At 41.2% G+C, this 26,348-nt stretch overlaps 1 protein-coding gene across 1 annotated transcript in view; it reads right to left on the minus strand.

Moving 5' to 3' along the window:
• Positions 1-26,348, minus strand: part of Sorcs3 (sortilin related VPS10 domain containing receptor 3) — a 624,769-nt gene that overhangs the window by 102,636 nt on the left and 495,785 nt on the right. Inside the window, exons 8-9 of the mRNA XM_041661922.1 lie at positions 20,121-20,210; positions 8,936-9,115 (exon numbers count right to left, since the gene is read on the minus strand). Coding sequence (XP_041517856.1) covers positions 8,936-9,115; positions 20,121-20,210 — 270 coding nt within the window. The remainder of the gene's footprint in view (positions 1-8,935; positions 9,116-20,120; positions 20,211-26,348) is intronic.

Here is a 26,348-nt window from a genome sequence, read left to right on the forward strand (position 1 = left end):
CCTGATAACAACCAAAGGATTGACCCCTTCCAGAGGCAGCTGGTTTAGCTCAAGCGATTCCACGTGTTTGACATCATCAAGGGAGCACTCTTTGTGGGGGCAGCCCACTTTGCCTCTTAGAAATAGGGCAGACATTATGCAGCAGATGCTCCAGCATTGAGAGCTGATATCAGTGCATGCCTCTAGCTCACTCTATGACTTTGGGTAATTCACAAATTATCTTTAGATGACTTTAAAATTGGTGGGTTCTCTTCTTTTCCCTAGTTGGCTGACAAAGGTCCTGTGAGATAATGCAGGGCGCTTGCCAGAGTTCCTAATGTACTGGGACTTTCATGCCCTTGGTATTTTGAAGGAATAAAGAGCACAACAGCAAAACAAGTAGCTGGAGTTGATTCATCAATTACATGCACCCTAGGCTAAGTACAAATTCCACTTAAACTGCTGCTCTACATGCTGGAAAGGCGAACAGATTCTTAAAATGACAATGTCCTGTAATGGGAAAAGATTCTTATAGTTATCAGCATATTCCAAAGATAAAACATAAAGAAGCTGTGAGTGTGTGTGATAAATAAGATAGTGTGTACTAAAAACAAAAAATAATTTTGTGTGGGGGTGTGCTTGTGTGTTGCATATGGGCATCCAAGTGAGAGCTACACACACACACACACACACACACACACACATTGTTGAATGGCAGGATTGCTGGATTATTTTGATTGTCAACTGAACTGGATTTAGCATCCCTGTGGAAAGACACCTCTGAGTATATGTTTGAGAGTGTTTCCAAAAGATTTAAGAGAGGAAGGAAGTTCCATCCCGAACAGAAGGCCGTGCCATTCCATGGACTAGGGACCCAAACTGATTAAAAAGGAGGAAGCTAGATTATCATTAATAATCTATTTCATCTTCCAGACAAGAGACACATGTGACCAGCCACTGCACCCTTCTGCTGCTCTGACTCGCCCACTGTGAAGTACTATACCCATGAACTCTGTGCCAACATAGCCATTCCTTCAAATTACATTTGCTAGGTATTGGTTACACCAACAAGAAAAGTAACTAACACACCCAACAATACTGATGTACTGAAGTTCTAATTTCACTTATCTGCCATTCTCCAAGGACCATAGTTAATTGAAATTCACTACAGCTCTGAAGGAACACCAGTGGGAGGAAAGGAGAAGTTTCACAGAGGCGGGTTGGGGTTTTTTTTCCCCTTTTCTTTGCTTCTCCAAAATGACATACTTTAGTTGATGAACTAAGGGCTTTTTTTAGTTCGTTTTTGTAGTAACCTGGCTGGCCTTGGAGAATGCCAACTCAAATAAGACAAACAAAAAAGCCTCAAACAAATGGAGAGGGAATGTCCGGAGGACACTAGAATCATCAGGGAAGGGCAGCGGCAGAGGAAGTTCACAATGAGTCAGTGATGGACGGAACCCATGACTGGACTACAACCTTGAGCCGGATGAAGGTGGGGGAGAGAAATGGTGACAGGATGCTGGGCTCCATGTGCAGGTGGCATGGGTCCCTAGTGGTACTCTTCCCGTCTCATTTCAGAAATATTCGCATCTCATACCCACCCAGGCAGTCTGGGAATATTTTTAAGGCTCGTTCCATTTATTTATCTGTAGGTGTGTGATAGATTATGGGTGGGAGTGTGTGACTAAGCCCGAAAAGGGCACCAGATCCCTTGAAACACGGATTGTAGATAATTTCTTGGTGCCTGTGTTGTTATTTTGTACGGGATTTGAAGTATTATCCTCAGGACTGCACAACACCTCTCTAGCCTCTAGACTTGAAGCTTGTTCTTTAAAGTCCACTGCAAAATGTACTGATTAAACCTGGCTGCCTTGCATTCCCCCAGAGAACGGAATTTCGCTTTATGCTGTGTAAATACTCTTACTAAAGGGAAGCCTTTTCCGGTGTTCTCTTTGGCCATAGAGCTGGTACCATTATTGCTAGTCTGTGGGGGAACTCCGTCTTAAATCAGTTACCCTCTGGCAACTCACGCTCAGGACCTTCCTGCCTCCTACTTCTGACTCTGCAGGTCTGACTCTGGGTCCAGGACCACCCATTCCTGTGAAGTGTCTGTGACATCTTTGCATGCGAACAGGTATGTGAAAACACACAGGAAAATGTTTATTCCATTTCTCCCATGAGAGCACCACCCATAACCAGGACTGGCAGTTTCTACGAGGCACACAAAATCCTCTCAGTCAAAACCAAGAGAATGGAGACCAAAAGATAGAGCAAAAGAGATATTTCCATGGTAATCGCTTGAAGTAGCCCTGAATGTGTTCCCTGCAGCTACGCACAGTGCCACAGCCATCTCCCTATTGTCCCAAAGCCCTACAGCCCATGCCATTTGTGTGGCAATGGCTCACAGTCTGCACATCATTTTGGGGATGATTCTCGGCATCGTGTCTTGTATGAAGAAACGGACATCAGTTTGAAGGACACTTGGCCACTGTGTTTTTCAGGACAAGAACTTTCAATGTTTGGTTGCAACCCAACTTCTAAATATATTCATTCTACATCGGAATAATCCAAATATTTGTTTGGAGACATAGGTGTGGACACTTCTGTGACATGAAGGGACCTTCAGCATTTCTTAGGCTCACCGCATGGAGTATAACAGAATTAAGAAATGTGATACATGCTTCTGTTCTTTATCTGAGGAGCCATGTCCCATTAGCTTTAAATGTTTTTTTCTCCCATTGCAGGAGGAAATCATTAGTGTAGCTGCTGCTGGTGTTCTTGGAAATCTACTGAGAAGCATGGGATGGTGCTCACAAAATGGGACAAGTGTCTGGTGTAGCACAGCTTTATTCTTTGTGTATAAGGTGTTCACCATCTTAGAGTAAACATTACCAAGGCTAGGTAGCCATGGCAACTAATTGAGAACAGCATAAAAATAGCTAGGTATATTGCAATGTTAACAGCCTACAGACAAACCCTGGTAGAAAGAGAAGAAAAGGCTCGCAAGACAATCAGCTGGGACAGCAGCATGATTCCTTCCCACCCTCCCATATGTGCAAGTGACCTTGGAAGATGCTGCGGTGCATAAGAAGTGAAAGGCTGACTCCATGATGCTGTGATGGAATGGAGCTTTGTGGTGATGCAACTGTTTCAGGGGATCACTCCTGCTCCTGGAACTAACCTGTCACCGGGGCTGTAAACATGCCAGTTCTCCAAGTTAGAGCTTAGTGAACTCTTATGTTTGCTGCCATATCTGGGGTGAACACACATTTGGTTTCATCACCCCAGGAAAAGGTAATGCAATAGTATCAGGTTGGCAAGGCTCACTTTCCCTCTGGGAATCAGATTGAGGTACAGAGGGACAGTGACTGCAGGTACCTTGGCAGATCATGGTATCCAGGTGGTATGGTCATTTGCTGGTCATGTCCCTAGGTCTTAGGGCAAGGAAACTAGGGATCTGCTGAGAAAAAGCAATTAGCATGATCTGCCGTGGGCTGTCCTTAGTATCAGAGCTACAAGAAGGGGCTGACCAAGGTCAGCGCAGGAAAACAGTCCCTGTGGAGTTTATAAGCAGCTGTCCATCTGGACCAGGAATGGTCACTGAAGGCTATAACAGCAGATAGGATGGAGGGAGGCACTAGACACAGGAAAAGCCAAGAAATATCAATTAATAGGTAGAAAAATGGGACACTGGGGCTCACTCAAAGTGTTATAGTTTATCCGTCCATGTATATGGAGTTCAGAAGTTACTACAGAAGTGAAAAATTGATTTTCCAATGATACATCTAGACTGTAATCAGAGTGGTTAAATGCATGTGAGCACACGCACGTGCATGTGCGCGCACGCACACACATACACACGCACACACCCCTTACAATACCTAGTATTGAATAATGTATGAAACAATGACAACACTCAGGCTCTCAAAATGAACTGCCACTTTAAAAACACATGGATGGATTTTCATGAACATATATTTATATTTAATTTGGCAATCCTACCTTTAAGTGTTTACTCATGCATGAAAACTAAAAGGTAATGTTCACGTGGATCTTTATAAATGTTAATCACAATCACACAAAACTGGAAGCGACCTAATTGCTCTTCAACTGATGAATAATAACTGGAGCACCCTCACAGAATGGAATGCTACTCGGCAATAAACATGAACATTCGCTGATGCACTTCACAGTGTGTGCTGATGCACTTCACAGTGTGTGCTGATGCACTTCACAGTGTGTGCTGTGCACCAGGTGACTGTCAGGTGCATTCTTCTACGACAAGGGAAGCCCGACTCCAAAGCTTACGTGTTATAGTCCAGCAAGTGTCATTCTACAAAAGGCAAGCGAGCCTGGAAGCCAAGTAGATGTTTCTCAGTGGTAAAGGTTGGTACAAGTGTTGAGTAGGTTTCAATGATCATAGGGCATGGAAGAGAAAACTCTTGGGAATGAATTTCTCCCACATCTTGGTGGTGAAGTTAGTTATACAAGTAAATGTACCCATCAAAACCCACAGAACCATATCCCAAAGAGCATATGTTTTATTGCACATAAATCATATCTCTTTTCTAAGAACTATAAAAAGCACAAAGTTTAGAGGGAAAGTCTGATATGTTAGCCAGACAAACATGGATTCTTTTGAATGTAGCATCAAGGTGTCCTAGTTGTGTGATGTGAGCTAAGTCGTTCATTTCTATGGCACGCTGTAATTTCAGTCACCTTAGGGAACACTGCCTACCGTAAAGGGAAAGAAACAACCCTGTGTCTGTGATTTGTAATGTGATGTGTAAGACCTACCCCGGGGGCCACTGACTCAATATGGTTCTTAGGAGTGTAGCTAGCTAGCTAGTGAGAGTAAGAGACTGCTTGCATTTTAGTTAGTTTTAATCAATGGTAATTTGAATTGATATCAATTTGGCTATTGGCTCAGTTTATTCATATTATGTGACTCTCCTTTACCTATAATACAAATTATTAATATAATTACATATCAACTACTTCTGGTAAAAAATGTACATGATTTGAGGTGGGTTGTAAGTATGAAATATAACCTGGAGTTTTCAGACTCGGTATAAAAATTATAAAATTTCTCATGAGTACTTTTTTTCTTGAGTATATGCGAAGCAAATATTTTGGATACATTTTTACTGAAATTGAATGCATTTCTACAATTAACTTCATCTGCTCATTTTTTATTTTAAAAAAATTATCATAATAATTTTGAAGTCTATTTATAGCTTCTGGGTTATGTCTTTGGAGATCATGTCTCATTATATAGCCCTGGCTGGCCTGGAGCTTTCTATGTCGATCAGACTTGCCTTAGACTCACCGGTACAGGCTTCCCTCCCAAAGACTGGATTTGAAGGTGTCACCATGCCCGGTTATCAGTTATGCATTTATTATAGTTACGGTGCTGGTCAAAGACACAGCTGCTACTCCTATTTCATTGTAAGGAGTCATAAGTTGAATGCTTAATATCTGGGGAACATCAAAAAAGATTCATCAGACCAAGAACTCTTAGCACAACTGTTGGTGTTGGAATGGATAATTGTGGGAATTTCTTATCATTTATTAGTGGAGAATAACTAAATGGAAATGTAGTTCATTTCTAGGAATATGAAAAATCTACAATACTAGACTGTAGGAAAAATTGTTCAAATATAAGTACAATCACTCTCAAAATCTTGCATTCAACTGGTTCGTTGTGAACAGCAGCCTTGTTAAAGGAGTGGGCTGCTGGCACCTCACAGGAGAAACCCATGTTTATCTTACCATCAAACACTATTTTCTCCTCTACATAACTATAGCAATGGAAATATTGTACTTTGAAGTTCGAATGAGAGAATAATTTTAGCAAGAGAACTTCTATACCTGCAGATTACCACACAAGATGAGTCCTCAAAATTGTGTCAGCCCTTTCTGGTGAGAGGAAATTCAGTAGAGTTGGCTCCTACCATCTCCAAGGAACCTTGGTGCCAAGACTGTGGTCTTTACCTTGGTAGGATCACCTATATTTGTCGAGTAGATTGTCCTTACACATGAGGCCTCTTGTCACTGGACAACATGCATTTGGTTCAAGTGTATATATTTAGTTGGATTATACATGAAACTTACTGCTTTCCCCATCTGCATTACTCAAGGGCACTTGAAGTCCAAAAGAAATATATTCTCTTTGCTAACTGGCCATATGGTTCCCATTCTCACTATCTGTGTATTAGAATCTCCAGTGAAGAAGGTTAAATCCTAATGAACCCTAGAGACCAATTAAATCGAGCTTTATCTGCAAACCACAGAATGTATCTCTGGGTGCAAAACAGCACCATCCATTAAAACTCTTCAATATGGTCATGGTCTAGATAATGTCAGGCTCCAATTTATTCACTTATTATTAAATGCCTTCTAGAATCTGAAACCTAATCAATTATCCAATTCTTACCCATGTCCCTGACAAGCATTATTCTGTACAATTAAAATGGCTAACACACTTTATCAAAAATGTAAACTGTCTGTCTAGCCCTTGGTTCATACCATTCCTAACATTTGGGATGGAACAAAGTTCACCACTACTTCCTCCAGAGGGTACTGGTGTGACTGATTGAAAAATGGGCCACCCTAAGAAAAAGAACCAGGCATACACAGCTCATCATGATCCATCATGAGCTGTGTATCATACAATCAGCTGTGATAAAATTGAGTGGAGAGCAAATTCAGAGAGCTTTCTTTAAAGCTGTTGCCTTGCCTAGTCTAACTTTCTTCTCTATAAAAGTATACTTTTTTACTGATAAGTGATACTGAAATGCAAGCAAGCCTAACTTCAATAGTAAGAAAAAATTACACAGACCTGGGCATATTCTTCATGCTGATTCATGCCCAACAGCATCTCAAGGTGATAAAATACCATGGAGACATGAGTTCCTTGTCTTAGAGAATGAACAGCACTGGCAGACTCATACATCACATAAAGAACAACAGAAGTGCAGTGATTTCTTTCTTTTGCTTTTGTCTGTCTGTCTGTCTGTCTGTCTATCTATCTATCTATCTTTCCATCTATCTATCCATCCATCTATCTTTCTTTCCTTTTCTATCTATCTATATATCTATCTATCTATCATCTATCTATCATTTATTGTCAATTTATTTAGGTTTTCTCTATGTAGCCTAGCCTGGACTTGAACTCATGATCCTCTTATCTCAACTGAGTGTTGAGATTAGAAATGAACAGTATGGTTTCCAGATGGGACTTATATTTCTTAACTATGAGGTCATCTGCAGCAATGTCTATACTTTTCTTTTTGGGTCAGACCACAGGGGTATGAATAATTATCCTTACAGTCTTCCCTGTACAAACAGGAAGCTGGAATGGCCTAATTCCTGGGGATATTCTTCTAAACCATACCTCAAGACATAACTTACTACTTACTAATAACAAAGGTATATTTCTGTCTCCTGATTAGGTAAGGGAATGCAAGTTTGCCAAATTTATATATGCCCTTTAGACTTTGTTACCAGTCTTCTACATGGACATTCCCTTAAATAACTTCATTGTTAAAGAGAATCATTTTAGACTTGCATAAGACAAAGGCAGTGGATGTCCCAGCATGGATGACAGAGGGTCACAGAAGCTCTCATCGCTGGCTACTCTGCAGCTGACAGATGATGGCTGCTAGAGGAAGGAGATTCAGTTTACTTTGGGAATATGGCATGTGATAAGTTGGGCGTGAACCAGTGGAAGATCCACATTTGTGCAGATGTGGACAGTCCTAACCTGACTTGGTGAAATATGAAGAAACTTAAAAAATAAGATGTGAAGTTGGGAATGGGATGCAAGGATAGTGACCTGGGAGAACGCAGGTGGGGAACAAACAGCTCAGAAACCAAGGACAGATGCCAGAACTTGGACAAAAACTGACCAGGAGAGGCCACAGGACCATGGGCTGAACCTTCTGCTTCTGCTCCAAAGAGCCACCTGGGCTATGTAGACATGGAAATCCCCCAGAGAAAAGCTCACCTAAGTTACCCATGGGCCCAGCCAGAGCTGACTGAGCCCATTCATCACAACCAGTGTGGGTTTAACCAGCAGTCACTGTTTGTTCTTGGCACACAAGACACACTCTCTGCAAGACTGAGCCCATCCCATCCCTAGGATAATTCAGGTCACCTCACCATTTCTCTCTCTAGTGTTGTCAAAGGCTAGACACTGACCTTAAAGACATAAGGAAGCATCATGTCTCTAGGGATCCATACCTAAGTTTTTCTCTGATTTCTGTGTGTATTCACATGAATTCCCAGGGAAAGTGCCCTTTAGCTGAACACGATATATTTTATATATAATAATGCATGATATATACATACAGACATATATATATGTGTGTGTGTGTGTATACACACATAAATACACACAGAGACACAAACACACACACACACACACACACACACACACACACATATATATATATATATATATATATATATATATATATATATATAACCACACAATGAACTCACATCAAGACAAATTTTTCATTCTAGCTTATGTGGCATTTCCTCTCTTACCAGTTGTTTTTCCTTCTTTTCCTCTAAGCTGTGTTCATAAACATCATTTAAAGAAATTATTTCTGTGGAGTTTTGAAAGCCTACTTAAGGCATAATCCGTGCTGTGTGCCTTCAGTGCTGGCATGTCATCATGTTCATACACATGAGAACTCTGATTTTACGGTGACAGTCAATCCCTTTCACACTCCATGCCACTAGGTTCACAATGACGTCATCACTAGGTGAGCACTTTGCCTTTATTTCCTTGGAACTGGGGTACAAGGAGGTTACATCTCTTAACTCACAACGCAATTGCCAATGAAAGTGCTAGGGTCAAACACAAGATCACAATACTGGTGCTTATAAATTTAAAGCACATGAAAAAGAAAGGTCAATCCCGAGAGGGGTCATTTTGGCTCCATACCTCATATAATTCAATAATGATGTTTCCCATTAGACCTCGGCTGCTCTTAATGTTCTCCATCGCCAGAGTGAAGTAGATCCCGCGTGTGTCCGAGATGTAGAGGTTGTACGTGTCGTTCTGGTTCCATTCTTGGACGGCTGCAAACACTTGGTTCTCATCTGTGCTGATGATGTGCATGTCCTAAAGAGACAGGAGACCTGTGAGAAGGTAGATCGCCACACCTTTCTCCCCGCTGGGACCTGGAGTCATTGCCATCACTAGTGAAATGGTGGAGAGAAATCTTGAGTTATAGGCAATCTTAAGCAGTTCTGCGTTGGACTGAGGCTGTAAATCGTGAGCATCAAGATTTCTGTTCCTAGCTAAGTGACAGGAAGATGGCTGGAAGGGGCTTTAGAGGGTATCATTTCCCGTGGTTTCAAGGGATTTGTCCATGCTCATTTTTTATTTTTATATCTGAAAGCTAGTGTTAGTGCTAACAGAGGCACCCAGCCTTCCGGGACCCTCACGTGAGGAGCAGCAGGCCACATGCTCACTTTTGAGCTCCACTTAGGTTTTAAATCCTTCAGGGCAGTGTTTTCCTCTTCCTTCAGCATCCAATGGCTGGCATGGAGACAAGCGGGCCTGGCTCTAGGCCTTCAGCCTCACATAGCCACAGGAAGCTACTGTGTGCCCAGAAGCTCTGGGTGTTATTTAGTGAAGCTGAACGAAGGTCTGCTGCAAAGGATATGAAGTTATGCTGGAACAATAATCATGCTCAACTGGAAATCAGTGCCCTGGGTCTTACTGTCAGCACTACACTGTGAGATGAATGACGGACAGATGCATCAATCTCCACAAATTTCAATTTTCTCCATAAGGAGTGAGAATGAAAGTACCTAATATTAAGGTGCTATTTGGTCATTCAATCTTTTTTAAATTAAAAGTTAAATAATCCTACAATAGAAATAGTTTGATCTTACCATTTTTCTGGAGTAAACTAAGACACACTGTAGTTCATCTAATTGCTCCAGATCACACGGACAGTGAATGGTGAAACCAGATTTTGGATATCCGAGTGTCCGACTCAACAGAAAGGTGAGTTTCATTTGAATGCATAGTTTTTAGATGGATTATTTTAACCTAGTGACCAATAAAGTAAAGAAAGACTGTGGATGTCAGTTTGGCCTCAATGGAAAACTACAAGTCTAGGCTTTCGGGTGGACACGGCACCATTAGGATCTCAGTCCTGGATACATCTGTTTTCTTGTGGTGTGCTCTTCACATGATACCAATAAGTTCACAGACCTTGTATTTATTTTCATTTCTAAGCTTGGTCTGTATTATTCCTAAAATCTAATTTGATAGTTCACAACTTAAAAATAATTTAAAAAGACATATCACAAACATGGCTAGGCATTGTGTAATGATGGTATATTCAACTCCCCACCAAGGAATACACATTTATCATGGGTATATGTTGCCTGGCTAAACATCTGTTTAAAGTGATGATGTTAAAATGCATAAATACAGTGTGAACACCATGTAACAGGTTACAGATGGAGAACTACACTTGTGTATGTGGAGAAATGCCCTAGCAACAGCACCATCAGCAACCAAGGCCAACAGCAAATTAATAACCAGGCAGGGTCTAACCTCTGCTTTATTGGACCTACCTTTCTCAGGAAACCATTACAAGTGAAAAGAAGCAACCGTGTCTTCAATGTCAGCACTGTAGTGTGTGTGTGTGTGTGTGTGTGTGTGTGTGTGTGTGTGTCCACCACCACCTATGCCGTTTTATTAAAGAATAAGTCATTTGATCTGGACAACTAGGAGCAAATCAAATTTTAGACCTTTTGTTAGAGGTCATTTTTCAGGAGCCCCTAGCCTTGAACTTTCAAGGTCATCTTGACTCAGTCTTAATTTGCTCATTTGTGCTTATATATCTTGTAGAATTACAGGTTCCTGCTGAACTGACTTAAAATAGAAGTTTTACTCCTAAGATCCATGTGAAGAAACCATTCGTGTAGGTAAGGAATGAATGCCCAGGAACCCAGTAGGAGGGGAACAGCAGCTGCAGGAAATCCGAATTAAATTCACTTACCCTGTTAAAAGTGCAATAGAAATGCCTAGGTTTTCCCAGATGTTTTGGTCATAAAAATGAATGAGCTAAGTTATTTTAAACTAAACTAATGTAAAGTGAATGAGGAGAAAACAGCTTAGAACACCATGGAATGGTCAGGGTTAGAGGCAGCCAGCTTTGCTGGAAGGGCATATTAGGTAAACGCTACCCTGGGGCTGTGCCAGCTGGTGAACAGGTACTCAGCCTCAGGCACAAGAAGCTAGAACACCTCTCATGTCTGAGATTCTATGCTTTTCTCCTGCAAAGTGCTTTGTTTGTCAGTCTTTCAGCTGAAAAATATGACTAACATTTCATCAAGAAACTCTCGAGACAGCACATTGCCAAGGTCATAACACTAGATGATCTATGCCTCAAAATGATCTGCAGATCTTCATCAGTTTCTTCATTACTTTCTCATTTAAGAGACTGGAGCTTTACTGTACCACAGAGCGTGATGATTAATCTTGATGGTTAACTCCAGAACTACTCCCCCCCTTGCCTGGGGGGCAGACCTCTCCACACACCAGTGGATGATTATGTTGATTAGGTTAATTAATATTAGAAGACCCATTCACTGTGGGTGGCACCATTCCCTGGGCTGGAATCCTGGATCGTATAGGAAGCAGAAAGTAGGCTGTGTGAGCACAGTTACTGCTCTCTGCTTCTTGACTCTGCGTCTGATGTGATCAGATGCTTCAATATCTGTGACTTACCCATCACAAGGAACTGCAATTTTGAATGATGAACCAGAACAAGCCTTCCCCCCCCATTAAGATATGTCTACCAGAATATTTTTATCACAGCAATAGAGATGGTGACTAAGATCTCCAAGCTATCTTTGAATTCCTGAATTCAAAGGACCTTCTTACTTCTGCCTCCTAAATAGCTAGAATAAAAAGACAGTATGCCCAGTCTGACCTTGACATCTCAACAGCATGCGGACATGGGTCTCTCTGTCTGAGATCATGACTAAGAATGGCTAGCGGAGAGCCTTGTATTTTACAACCTGAACAAGTCTTCCAGACACAGTCCTAGGGAATCACTTTGAAAAGTTCTACCAAGCGTGCACAACTTTCTAACGTTGCAACATAACATTTTTATCTACAAATTTCTCTTTAAAGAACCACACAATTGTAATAACTATGTGAAAAAGTGCCAAATACTCCGTGGGGCTGTGTGGAAAGGAGAAAATAGACAGCCCTAAGGTCTAAGGTCACACTATTGTTTCCTTCATGGAACTATACAGAATGGAGTACCAGAGAGGCTAGAAGTTCCTTCCAGAGCTACAGAGCTTAATCACACCAAGTAGAAGGGGGTGTGAAGTCACACCTGGTTGAAGACAATCCCTACATGTTTTACTTGTTAGTGTGTGATTCTTCAAGTGATTTGGACTACATGTTTCTGATTCCATGTGAACTCTCCCTCTCTCTAAATGGTTCATGGATAAACAGAAATCAACAGATAATAACGGGAATATTAAATCTTTAAGGTAAAAAAATCATTTAAGGGAAAATGTTCTTTAAAAGTAGTCCATCAAGGTTCTGGACAGTCACAGAATGTTTTCTTGAATGTAGCAACCTCAACTGTATCCCAAAGCATGTGTTACTTTCTTGTTTGCTGGTCTTAAAAACACAAAGGAAGACTTTTGGTGATGATATCAGGAGAAAGAGAGGAAGGAAAACACAGTAAGAATACACTGAAAAGGAAGCTTGCTAATGCTGCCCCAAATTGAAAAGTCTCAGAAGTAAACACAAATGTTATTAGGAAAACAATGATCAATCATACCCCCTGCCACTTCAACAATGATTTGGAAAAAAATCCTAGTCACTGTTTGTTTGACAACAAAACAAAACAAAACCTGACTCTAGATGTAAACACTAATGAAAATATTTCCTTGTTCATGATTTTTTTTAATATCCTGGGCCTCCTAAAACTTTACATAAACACCTAAATGACTAAGCATTTCCCACCCTCTGGGCACCACAGTGAAAGTAGAAAGGTAGGAAAAAGAATAAAAAATAAATAAAGCCTACACCAAAGAAGATGAACCTAAGCAGATGATTGACAAAGATATGACACACCTTGGGTTTTCTTGATGTGGGATTCCCCTTTGTATGCCGTGAATACCATTGGTTAATCAATAAAGAAAACCGGCTTGGCCTGATAGGGCAAAAGAATAGAGGTAGGTAGGATAAACTAAACTAAATGTTGGGAGAAAGAAGGGAGGAGTCAGAGAGAGGCCATGTAGCCTCACTGGAGCCAGACAGAACTTTAGCCAGTAAGCCACAGCCACATGGTGATACACAGATTAATAGAAATAGGTTAAATTAATATGTAAGAGTTAGCCAATAAGAAGCCAGAGCTAATGGATCAAGTAGTGATTTAATTAATACAGTTTCTGTGTGATTATTTAGGGTCGAAGTGGCCAGTAACCAACAAGTGCCCTCCTCCAACATTTTCTCAGCCATAACTAAGTATAACAATAAAGCAATGAACATGATGATGAGAGAGAGAAGAAGAAGGAGAAGGAGGAGGAGGAGGAGGAGAAGGAGGAGAAGGAGGAGAAGAAAAGGAAAGGAAAGGAAAGGAAAGGAAAGAAGGAAGAAAGACCTAAGGGTGAGAGAGTGAGGAACATTCAAGAAAACAAGCTTAGGGCTCTATATATCTCTCCATATAGGAGGTGTGCACAGAGGCTAAACCACAAGGGCTTTTGTGAAGCACATCTAACCTTTATTTGGTAGGAAACATAAAATGTGTGAAGTCCTGAACTAAGGAAATAAGTTCTTAAAGCTGTCTCTGTGTATATTAGGAAATATGCCTACAGTGTCTGACTTGCAAACCCGGCCACTTTAATTTTAGATCTCATGCATTACCTTTGTGATTAGTGATAAGTAATCACACATGATTATTTGTTTAATGCCTTTCTCTCTCATTGGACTAAGCTTCCAGGAAGCAAAACTCTCTTGTTGATTACTTTATTACTTTGTTATTCTCTAGGACTTTCTGAAGAATCTGCTGGAGAGTACACACAGAACAAAAGTTCACAAAATAAATGGTGGGGTATGCAAAGAAACAGACGTGAAGGATAAGGCACCAGGAATATAAAGCAGATACCGGCTCATTTGCAGGCTTTTCAAACAAGGCAGGTGAGAGGATGCACTTTGAATAGCCTGTTCAGTAAGGGCTTGGTGGGAGTAAGATACGGGCTGGAGCTGTTCATACAGGAGTCACCAATATTTAAAAAACTGAATGAAATCATTCAGAGAACATACAGATTATAAGAAGACCAAAAAAATAGTTACTCCTAGCCGGGCGGTGGTGGCGCACGCCTTTAATCCCAGCACTCGGGAGGCAGAGGCAGGCAGATCTCTGTGAGTTCGAGACCAGCCTGGTCTAATAGAGCTAGTTCCAGGACATGCTCCAAAACCACAGAGAAACCCTGTCTCGAAAAAAAGCAAAAAAATAAAAAATAAAATAGTTACTCCTGAAGAGATAGAAGAAGGGCATACAGAAATGGGAAGAGCATCTGTATGGATGCAGGAAAAGGACATTTTACCAAAAACTCCAGAGGCTGAGGAAGATGAAATGTAGAGATGTAAATGTGGGCTTGACGCATAGGTGGTCACTAGCAAGGATAGCTGCAGGATTGCCAAGGACATACTAAGTAAGTGGATGGGAGGAGAAAGGGCAGCTAGCAGTGAATGGAATGAGAGTGAACAGGAATGGGCAAACAGAGGAAGACTACAGAAAAATCCTCGAGAATGGTGGCTGAGACCTACCAGACCTGTGAAAACTAAGGGGATAAAAGTTAATATCCTTGTCACTATTTTTACAGTAATGTTAAGGAAACCGCTCCCTCCTGTCTTTTCCTACTCACAATAGGACTGACTACTTTCTATTGCCAAGTTACTATAAACTCTGACTTCGATATGGAAAATCTACTGCAGACTCTGGTCATACTATCTGCAAGTGTACTTCAGAAAGAACTGCCTTTGTTCTGTTTACTTTTACAAAAGGGTTTGATGTATCCTGGGCTGCAGATACTTCTGTCTCTACCTCCCAAATGTTAGGATAATAGGCATGAACCATGGCGCCTGGCTGAGAATTGCTTTTAATTATATTCTTTGACTTTTTAAAATTTCTATATGTTCCATTTAGTCTTTGCTGCATGTGCGTGCATGTGTGGTGTACATGTTTACGCATTTGTGTCCACATGTGTGTAGGTGCTTGTGTGTACAGAGAAAAATTTAACTTTGGGTGTCTTCTTTCTCCATCACTCTCTACTTTGGTGCTGAGACAGGTTTGCTGCAACCCATGAATACATAGTATAGTTAGACCAGCTTGCTTTAGGGGATCCCCTGACTCTGCCTCTCTAAATGAGGGGTTATATGTGAGCACATGAAATGGTGTTGAGGATCTGAATCTCACACTTACAGGGCAAGCACTTAATCTACAAAACCGCCCCAACCCCAAGAGCTGCTTTTAAAAAATGTAAAATAAAATAAAGGACTGGGTGTGTAGCAGAGCGTGCAGATGGCATGATGGAACAACTAAAGGGAACATGTGATGCTCGGAAATGCTGTAAGGTCTCATGGATGGCTGTCCCTTTTACATTATTTGCCCAAGCTCTCTGTCGTTGCCTGTATAAACTTGAGAGTGGGCAAAGTTCAAGGACAGAGGACAAGAGAAGAGTCTGTCTTTGTTTTAGTCAGGTCAAATTGTCAGGAATTTTTTTCTTCACATTGATTAGTAGGACAACAGTCCAGGTAATCACTGATGAGATCAAGAATGTGAACTGGCCTTGTTAGAGGCTGACACCTGGGTCTTGTCAAGTCTCATGGGAAGCAGTTCTTTCGAGATAAGCCTTTCCCGAACACTTAAAATGGAGGAAGATTTCTTAACTTTGGCTCTTTCCCAGAATCATGTGACTGAGGCAAAGTTTGAGGGTATCACTAGAACCCAAACACCTTTGAGGAACAAACCAAACTTTTCTCTTGTAGAAATGACTTTCAGAGTTGCAACTTAAGAAAAGAGTTACAACCTAAGGGACCAAAAAGGCTATGCTGGGTTCAGAGTGGCAAAGTGACAGTGTTAGGCAATATGGCGGCCAATGCTTCTGAGCTACAATCCTATGATAACTTTAATCTGCACAGCAGGCAGGCTACGGGCATTGGTACCATCTGCCCCTAGGTAACATTTGTTCCTTAGAGTTACTGGGCACTGTACATGAGAACACGGGACCAGCAGTGAGTTGTTCCTTGATCCCCCACATGGTGGTGTCAGTATTACTATCTCACTCTGCCCATGAGGAGACCCAGGCTCCTGGGTAAGCAGTTGAGCTGGAAGGGGTATTTAGGCGTTTGCTCAAAAGCTCAGCTATCTTTTCCCAGCTGCCATTGCACTTCCCTTGCACCAGGCTTTCCAATTGGATAATAAGTGTCCCCACAATGGTGTGAGAGTCCCAGCAACGGAATTATGAAAGCTTTGGTGCACCGCTCCTCTCTCTAGTAATGCTGCTCATTATGACTGCCACTTGCCTCGCCCTCTACAAAATACTCTAAAGCCAAGGTGTGCGTGTTCTGAACAGGTGAACTGGGAACAGAAGCATGGGGTAGATCCTGGGATTACAGAAAACTTTTCTATCATTTATTTTTTTCTTTCCTAAGGCACGCAACAGCAGCTACAGCCCTGCATGCAACAGCAACAATATGCTTGAAGTCGCTCCAGCGTTTCACACAATGGAAAGAACTAATCTCCAGGCACCCCCTCTGCCCCTAGCTCCTTAGCCCTGATTATGAAAAACTGGGCCAACACCGGCTAATAAAATGATCGATCACCATCCAGCCACATTCACAGCAGTCTCATATTAATGAGACGTCTCTCTGGATGCACTTCCACGAAGGGGCCGCACGAGCGGTTTAATACGCCCCCACAATAAGTCACCAAGGGGTTGCTAATCATTAATGGAACGCTTTGGGGAGAAATCAATTCAGGGCCTCATTTGTACCCCCACCTGCAGCCACATGCCTAGGAGACTGAACTGTTGCTTTCCTAAGAAGGTGAAAATTTCACAAAATATGTATTCACACCGAGGTAAACACATCCTTATGGTGGAGAGAGAGATGTTTGGAAGGTTCCTGAAACACATATTTTAGGACAGAGTAGGGAGACTTGTAGGCTCTTGGGCCGGTGGTGAGGACCACAGAATTCTCCTTTAGGAAACTCAGAGCTGAATGTTTCCCTTTCTCAGCCTCTCATACCAGCTTCCTGGCTGGCTTTAGACAACTGTAGTCACCATACTGAACCATTTCCCCACAACATCCAGGCATAGGCAAGAATGAAACCAGAAAGCAGTCTCCATGTTCCCCAAGGCTATTTAACACAGGATCTTCCGTCTTCAACAGCCCTTCTACCAAACTGCAATCAAACTTCTCAAGGCATTTTAACTTCGTTAAAGGAGCCATGTTTGCTCCTCATGCAAAGTCTTTGCATTGTTGGGAATCTTTGCTCCAGTCTCCCTCCTCCCATTCCTGGCCCTACCCCTCAGAAAGCCTGCCAAGGGTCAGCTCCTTCCAGGAGCTGCTCAACTCTACACCTGCAGGGTATTTAAGACCTGGTCACTTGACCTGACACATGATTTCTTTCCTGTCTTTCTGGAGTGACCCAAGAGTTGCTTTGTTCTGCTTACTAAATCTAGTCTTATTAAACTGGTTTGATTTGGCTTATTGTATCAGTGGAGGAACCCAAATAACCAAGGATCTACTACTTATCATATATGTATAGTTGATCTTTCCTATTCCTAGCTTCCAGAGAATAAAGTGTGGTTAACTCCATAGCTTTGCCAAAGAAAAACAACCTGCCATTTCTTCCTTTGATCCCTAAAAAATATGGCAAGAGGTTTATAGATGATTCTAACTATTCAGGAATAATATATATAGGTTATATAAAAATTCTATGTCATGCAAGCTATAGAAGGGACCTAGTCATCAATGGATTTTGATATCTGTAGGTGTCATGGTACCAATACCTCTGAGAGAATAAGACATGACTGTATTATCTATCAGCCTTGTACTTCCAACCTAACCTTGCTTACAGGCTGAATTTCAAAGTTTTTTATATTATCTTAAATAACTTTCTCTAGGATGTTGTCCTCATTATTCATATGCAGTTATCTGCACCTTTCATCCATAAAATGGTCTGTAGACTTCTGAGATACCCCCACACTCACATTGGCTGTCTTAATGCCGCTTGTCTACCACACTACAAGCTCTAGCCGGCCAGACGTGTTTGCATTGTTTTCACTAATCCATAGTTAGTTCAGTTTTTCACATGCTTTAAAATATTTTATTAAATTTATACTTATTTGATTTCGGCAGGCAACGAATGTTTGTTACCATATTTACTATTCAAACCCTAGTTCAATGTTTTTCAGAAATGTTTTTAAATATTTTATTAAATTTATACTTATTTGATTTTTATTGCTTATGAATATTTTGATATTTATAAAATGCGCCAGGTTCAAGGCATTGAGTGAGTGCATGGAGAAAACATCCAGTGAAGCTACATCACGATTTTAACCCGTTAATGTCGTACCCACTTTTCTCTACGGCTGACACAAACAGCACAGGTTTGTAACAATCCTGCTTCTGAGCACGAGAAAGTCATTTCTGGTTTTGACAAGCCTTTCTTCCTCCCGGTGTGACTCAGCTTTGTAATTCATTGGCCTATTCCATACTTTGAACTGAAAGACCATGGAGTGGCTTCTAATCAAAGTATATCTAATCACCTCCTGTCCATCTGTTACCAACTGACTTTTTGCCCAGCGTCAAATCATAGAAGCCAGACTGTACCTATTTTGACTGGGAGGAAGTGAATCAGTGTTTCCCAGGGATGATCCCCATATCTATACAAACAAAATAATGTGCACAGCAGGTTGTACTTATAAAAATTTGCACTCACATACATGTATACACTCATATAATAAATAGAACCAAAGAAAAGAAGGGTATCAATTTGAGAGTTTGGGGTACAAGAGGAGTTCAGGGAGGGTATCTGGTAGGAGCAGGGGGCAAGGAATGAAGGGTATATAATGAAATTTTATTTCAATTAAAAACATAAAATATTAATAATTTTTGAAAATAGTAAAAAAATAGAGATTGAGTTTTATAATTTAAATTATCCATCAATAAGAAGATTTTTAACCAATTCAATGTTACGCATAGATTGTCCACTTAAATGGAAGAAAAGTTGAGTAAATGGAAAAAAAGAAAGAAAAAGTAAAAACAGAATGGAATAAACACATCCATACATGAATAACTGAAAATAAAATACCTCCCAACTCTGTGCTCATGTAGTCTTTTACAATGTTTCTTAGCCTCATCTCAGAGGCTGATATCTTTTTGACATATGGCGTGATAAGTGTACACCTCGAGACAGCGTCCCTGCTTCCCTATTAAATTATATAACCACATTCTGGCCTTGTTCACCATAAACTTACAAACTCCATCTTTACCTCGGAGCTGGTGTTCATAAGAAATGGGATGCACAGAATAAGCTTTATAATCAATAGAAGAGGTGAAATGTCACCACTTGATATCGTTGTTCCAGTTATTCAGGCCATTTTATCTCCGCAGTGACAGAATGGGGTGGAAACATAGGTACAGTGTTCATAGTCACCCTTCAAATGTATCAAGAATGCCACCAGACTTCTCTGTGTACTTTCAGGGACCACATGCAGCGGCTGTGCTCCTGCCTAGCAAACTTACCTTCTGGTTGTCAATAAACACTGCTAAAGGAAGGAGAACCCTCTGAAGAGATTGATTTCAAAGCCAGTATTCCTATCTTTCCCACTCTTGGCAAAGAGCCCAAGACCGTATCACATGCTTGAGTTACAGGAAATCAAACCCACGTCTGGCATGCTGCCGAGAAAGAGTAACCTCTCAGATTCAGCACCATCAACAATGACCAGAATCCTGCAAAAGTGCTCCAGACTAAATGCCAATGACTTCCTGAATCCCATGGAGGCAGTCTCTCCATCCCTGGGCATTGTCAGGCAAGACTCTAGAGAGGAGGAGCTGCATGCAATACCTTTGGCAAGGAGTACTTGGGCAGCTTTATCTGGGCAAAGGCTTCTCTTCGATAGGACACATAGTAGCTGGCTCTTCCACCTATTGTTACCTGGATCGTGGGGGAAACAAAAAAAAAAAATCAGATGATGCCACAAGTTGGAAAATACTGTCCTGTGTATAAGCAACCACAATACGTTCAAAGTTACCTTTTCAACTATGTCTGGTGCTAGTTTTGAGTCTCTGATGCCTTGAGTATTTTTACATCATAGTGTTGAGACAATAAATGTACAGTTATAATAATAACTCCCATCTTCCTAAATCTCTAATAAGAACATAGGTTAATGTGGTATTTGGCCACTGTGCTTTGCAGATAAAACACACCTAATGCATATTTTCAACAGAAAACTAAAACTCCAAGCATTGTTTCATTCACGATCTATTTGTCCAGTATTTGTTATTTTTATTAATTTACTAATAGATTACAACCACAGCACCAGGATCACAAGCATTTTTCAGAATCTAAATGATTAGCACGGCTCAGAGCACCATTATTGTGAAATTTAATTTCACTTCTTCCTTGGTCACACTTTTCCATTTATATTCATGAATCCATGCCTTGAACAGATGCTTATTGATCCTTCCCATGTGCAAGCTGATTAAAGGCATTAAAGGTGGGAGGAAAAGTGCAGGCATGGAATTCATAAACTTCTGCTAGTTCAGATGTAGGAGGATAGGAATGAGCTCTGCCACCTCACTTGGCAAAGGATAGATACTTCATTAGAGGACACAGTACCACTCCAAGAAATTGTCCCCAGGCCCATTTTTGTGGAAAAGTCCTATCAATAGGCCCAGATCTGTGGAGGGCTGCTCTTGGTCCAATTATCCTAACTCCAGGGAAATTAATATTCAGAGAGGAAGACAACATGGCCTGCTCAGAGAAAATAGCAGGAGGACAATAGTGGGCAGACTGCTGCAGAGGCGATTACAGCTGGCACATGCTCCCTTCTCACCAAAGCCCCAGTCCATGCTGGAGACCAGCCAGTCCCCTCACTCCTTCCCAAAGCTGGCAGCCATCCCCAGCAACTGCTGGGAGCAGTGGGGTGGAACATCTCTATTGAAAGCCCCCATCGGTCCTCCCTCCAAGACATGACCTCTCCCATGGTTCCCTTCCTCTTCTTCACAGATGGAAGACCCCAAAGTGCGTTCCCCAAGCTGCCATGTAGAGTGGGTGTTAAAGTCAGCAAAAGGCAGAACCTGAGAAAAAGCCTGATTCAAGGTTCAGGCTCTATATGATGATGATAGACCTGTCTTCTCCTTCATGTTTAGGGCTATCCTAAGACTCTACTTTCTAATGAGATTTGGTTTTCTTTTTTAATTCTAGAACTTTTATTTTGCTAAAATACTTGTAATGAATTGACATTGCTTTGTATTGGTTTAGAAGTGGGTGTTGACATAATGAGATTGATGGTCTGCGGGAAACCCCTTCTTTATAAAATAATCGTTAAGTTCATAGACTCAGATTAAGATGTAACTCTTGGGCCTGGACCCATAGATACCCTTAGACCTTGCAAGACCCTATGCATTCATTTCTTTAATTTGGTTCTATTTTTATTATAGAATCAACACATATAAGCATACCTGCTAATCAAAAACTATAGATCAATACTTTTCAGTTTTAGCATGCTTCAAAATCACCTGGATAGCTTATTAAAATTTTGACTGCTGGGCCCCATGTCTGATTCAATCGAGTTTGGCTGAAGTCAACAAATTGTCTTTTCTAATAAGTTTCTTAGAGCTATTGCCGTCGGGGAGCCATACTTTGAACATGAGAGAACTAGATCTTTAACAGAAATTTGCATACACCTCTATATGCCTCAACTGAACTTCTTGACTGCTTTTATTCATAGTGGTGATAATTTTTAATTGATATGAAATTCCTATAATTAAACCTCTTTAAAATACACGGTTTAATACCACTTAATTCATTCACAGCACTATCCAGTTTTCACCTCTATTTTGTCCTAAAGTATTTTGTCACCATCCAAAGGAGATTGCATATATAGGGTAACATTTAATCACTTTAAATACATGCTGTGCTTAAAATATAGTTCTCTACAGAACCTCACCGAATGTGCCCTTTAGCATAGATTGCCTCATACACAAGCTCACACAGCCTGGAACATTCATACTTCAATAATAAGTACAGATTACGGTATATATGGACTGTGGAATGCTTCAACACATGAGAGGGCACAGGAAGACCATTAGCCCAAGGGTTCCCCAAGTACTTACACTACCATAGGATCATAGAATCGCACACAGCTGTTAAGATGCCTCCCTCCACTTTACCTGACTGTGTACCTCTTGGCTCAGACCTAAGTTCAGAACTCCAGAGTTCATGGAAAAGTCTTAGATGCCACCAGTTTCCTGTGGCCAGTCTATCAGCTTCTGAACTTTACCTCTTCCTTTTATATGGGGCTTTGGGCATTTACTCTTGAGGCATACATATTCCTCTAAGTGTTCCTTCATGGCTTTCAGCATGGTTGTGGTCTTCTTCCTTCCTCAACAACATAAGCGCTACAGGTTTAATGTTTGTATTTCTTCTAAATTGTATGCTGAAGTTGAATGCCCAATCCAATAACCATAAGAGGTAGGGTCTTTTGAAAGGCAATGTGGTGTAGGACAAGGGTCTGTATTCTGTCAATTATATTTTAAAAAAAAAAAAAACGCTGATTGGCCAGTAGCCAGGCTGGAAGTATAGGTACGACAACCAGACAGGAAGTAGAGGTGGTCAAAGAAAACAGGAGAATTCTAGGAAAAGGATTCTGCATTCTGCAGTCCTGACCCAACCACAAAAGAAGCAAGATATGACTACCTCACTGAATAAGGTCCTGAGCCACGTGGCTAGCATAGACAAGAATAATAGGCTAATATAAGTTATAAGAACTAATAAGAAGCCTGAGAAAATGGGCCAATCAATTTATAACTAATGCAGATCTCACTGAATAAGGTCCTGAGCCACGTGGCTAGCATAGACAAGAATAATAGGCTAATATAAGTTATAAGAACTAATAAGAAGCCTGAGAAAATGGGCCAATCAATTTGTAACTAATGCAGATCTCTGTGTGATTCCTTTGGGACTTAACGATTGTGGGAACTGGGAAGAACAGAAACCTCAGACAACAGCAATGAAATTCTGAACACTTGACCCAATGAAGTGGACATCAGAGCATTAAAAATCGATTACAGACAACTACTTTTAGCCTCTCTCACCCATCTGTCCCTTCTGCCATGCAAGAGCACAGTAGATAAGACACAAAATCACATGCAGAGAAATGGTCCTTATAGACAATAAACCTAGCCCTGCCTTGCTCTTAGTTTGTCAGCTCTTGGGAACAATGAGAATTATGCTTTTGATGTTTATAAGTCACCCAGTTTAAGATATTTTATCATGACAGCAGAAATAGTCTGATAAATAAATTGCCATGGGAAATGACTTGTTGCTAAAATACAAGAAGGTGCTTTAGAAGAAGAGTGGTGGGTGGAGGCTGCAGTGGCGCTGAAATGAAGGCTAGGAATAAAGAATATATTGCAACGCATGGAGCTTTAAGGTAAAGGGTCAGGAGAGCTTGGGAGACATCATTAGTGTTAGAGATGGGTGGAGCAGTGTGATCAACTTCCTGCGGAAATGTGAACAGAGAATGGGATGCTGATGAGATTTCAGATGAAAACTGAGTAGTGTGCTAGATACTGAAGGACAGGCCACCTTCAAAGAACTGACCTGCTGTGGGTCTGTGTCCTAATATTTGTGGGCGGCAGAATTTCAATGTATGGACTTAGAATGTTTGATGGGAGAAACATTCAAGCAAAGTTAAGTTTGACATATCCTTCAAGACAACTTAGAGTAAATTATGAGATGATAAAATTAATTCTGGATAAAGTTTATATTTCAAAGGGAAGTGGTACTTTAGAGATTTGGAAAATTTTCATCTTGCCCATGTAAACAGATAAAAGACAGGTTTGGGTGAAAAAGCCAAAGAAATGATCAAGGAAACATTTTCTGAGGACATTAGTATGAACAGAAGGAAGCCAGATGGCATTCATTAAAGGAAGGGAAGAATAGTCCCTGAGGCACTTGAGAGACTTCCAAAGCTCCTAGTGTCATTATATACCCAGAATATCAGGGTTTTGAGGATAGAATGGTTAGAAGGCCTTGGAACTCACTACCCAGCATCACCTGAGCCTGTTTTCCAGATTTGACCACAGAACTTTCTAGATAACCCTGTTAAGCCTCATGTGTGGCCCAGGTCACATCTCTGGAAAGCCTAAGGAATAAATTTTGAGGGCATTCCTGGGGCACTAACTTTTCAAACCCACAGAGTTCAAGGGCTACAGAAGTGTAACTGCTTCTACTAAGTTTCAAAGGATGCCTTGAAAAGCTCTAGGTACCAGGGAAGGGATATGGCAGGCATGGGGCTTCATCTACATCCCTTCTAAAACAGGAATGGTACTAGGTGCGAGGGAAGGGATGCAGCAGGCATGGGACTTTATCTGTATCCTTACGAGGACAGGAATGGTACTATGTACCAGGGAAGGGATGCTGCAGGCATGGGACTTCATCTGCATCCATACAAGGACAGTAATGGTGCTAGGTACCAGGGAAGGAATATGGCAGGCTAGAGCTTCATCTGCATCCCTATGGGGACGGGAATGTCGGGACTATGGCCAGTATCTAAAGGGTTCCCACTCGGGAAATTCCCAGTCAAGCCATGGAGTTGAGATTCTCTACAAGGCATGGACCACCAATGGGGAACTACTACATGTCAGAAAGCTACAGTGAGTCTAGGCCAATCCACGAGTGTCACAATGAAGGCTATACCCAGAAAATCTGTAAGAGCTCAACCCCTACCTCAGTCTGCCTAGAAAAACAAGACAAACAAAAATCATTCTCAATCACCAGAATTAAAGTAGTTAGATTTGTTGAGTTTTGGACTTACTTGGAATCTGACAAGATTTCTTTTCTTTTTTATTTTATTTTATTCTTTAAAGCAATCTTTTCTCATTTTACATACCAATCCTAATTCCCACTCTCTCCCCTTCTCCCACTCCCCCATCCTTTTGAACATGACAACAAACAAGAATTGGGCAGCGAATACAGGAATGGACTAGTATTGACTAAATGTTTAAATTCTCTCCAAGAATACACATTGAAATCTGATCAGCAAATGCAACAGAATCAAGAGGTGGGGCCTTTCAGGACATGACTATGTAACAGGGGCTCTTCCCTTATGGACGTATGAAACATTGCAGTATCTCCTTCCTTTGCTGCTCATTCTGCCTGATGAGGACAAAGTTGAAGGCACCACTTTGAAAGCAAGAGATAAGCCCCCTTCCAGCAACAAATCAGCCAATCAGAGCCTCAAGCTTGAACTCTGAAGTCCCCAGACCAGGGAAAAACAAATCTCTATTGTTTATAAATTATTCAGACTTGGTATTTTCCTGTAGTAGCAGAAATGATTGATACCAACATAGCGATCTCCAGGACGACAATGGATGTATGATAATAACAATGACTCAACTAAAATTTATCCAGCACCCCAACCATGCTCCAGAAGTCCCTTAGCTCCTTTATAAATTATCTAGCTATTCCTCGTGGCAGCACTCCAAAAGTATAAGATGCCGAATGGCTTGCCCAAGACAAGACAAAACTGAACCTCTGAAAGCTGAGTTCTGAAGCTGTACCTGTTCTCCTCCCAGTGGCTGGAAGAATCTTCCCTCTGTCTTACTCATGGCACTATAATAACACAACACATTTCCTTGTATTCTTACATCTTTTTAAAATTATACTTGTTTGTAAAGCTTTGCAATTGGCTTGCATGTATCTTTCTCTGCATTCCTAGACAGCCTGTTATGACAGTGATGGGACATTTTGAAAACCATGTCTTCCTAGAAAAGGAGCGCTAACATAAACAAGAGCAATATCAGTCACTGTTTAGTCTGTGTTAGGAAATGGAAGATGCCATGTGCATGGTTTACCGCATTTGATTTCCCATATCCTTCCTTTCCAGGTCAGGAGCCTGACTTGGAGGGGCTCAGCCAAGGACTCAGCATCACATAGTGTTTCACTGTTGGAGCCAGAAAGTGATCACTGGCTTTCTTACTCCTGCCTCTGCTCAAACCCTGGCTCAGGAACAAGCAGGAAAAATTAAAACTAACAACTGAATGATGGGTGTCTGGGATTAATCTG

The sequence above is a fragment of the Microtus oregoni genome, unplaced genomic scaffold, assembly GCF_018167655.1.
Source record: "Microtus oregoni isolate MIOR12 unplaced genomic scaffold, Mior012 000012F_ref0000307, whole genome shotgun sequence".
NCBI classification, from domain to species: Eukaryota; Metazoa; Chordata; class Mammalia; order Rodentia; family Cricetidae; genus Microtus; species Microtus oregoni.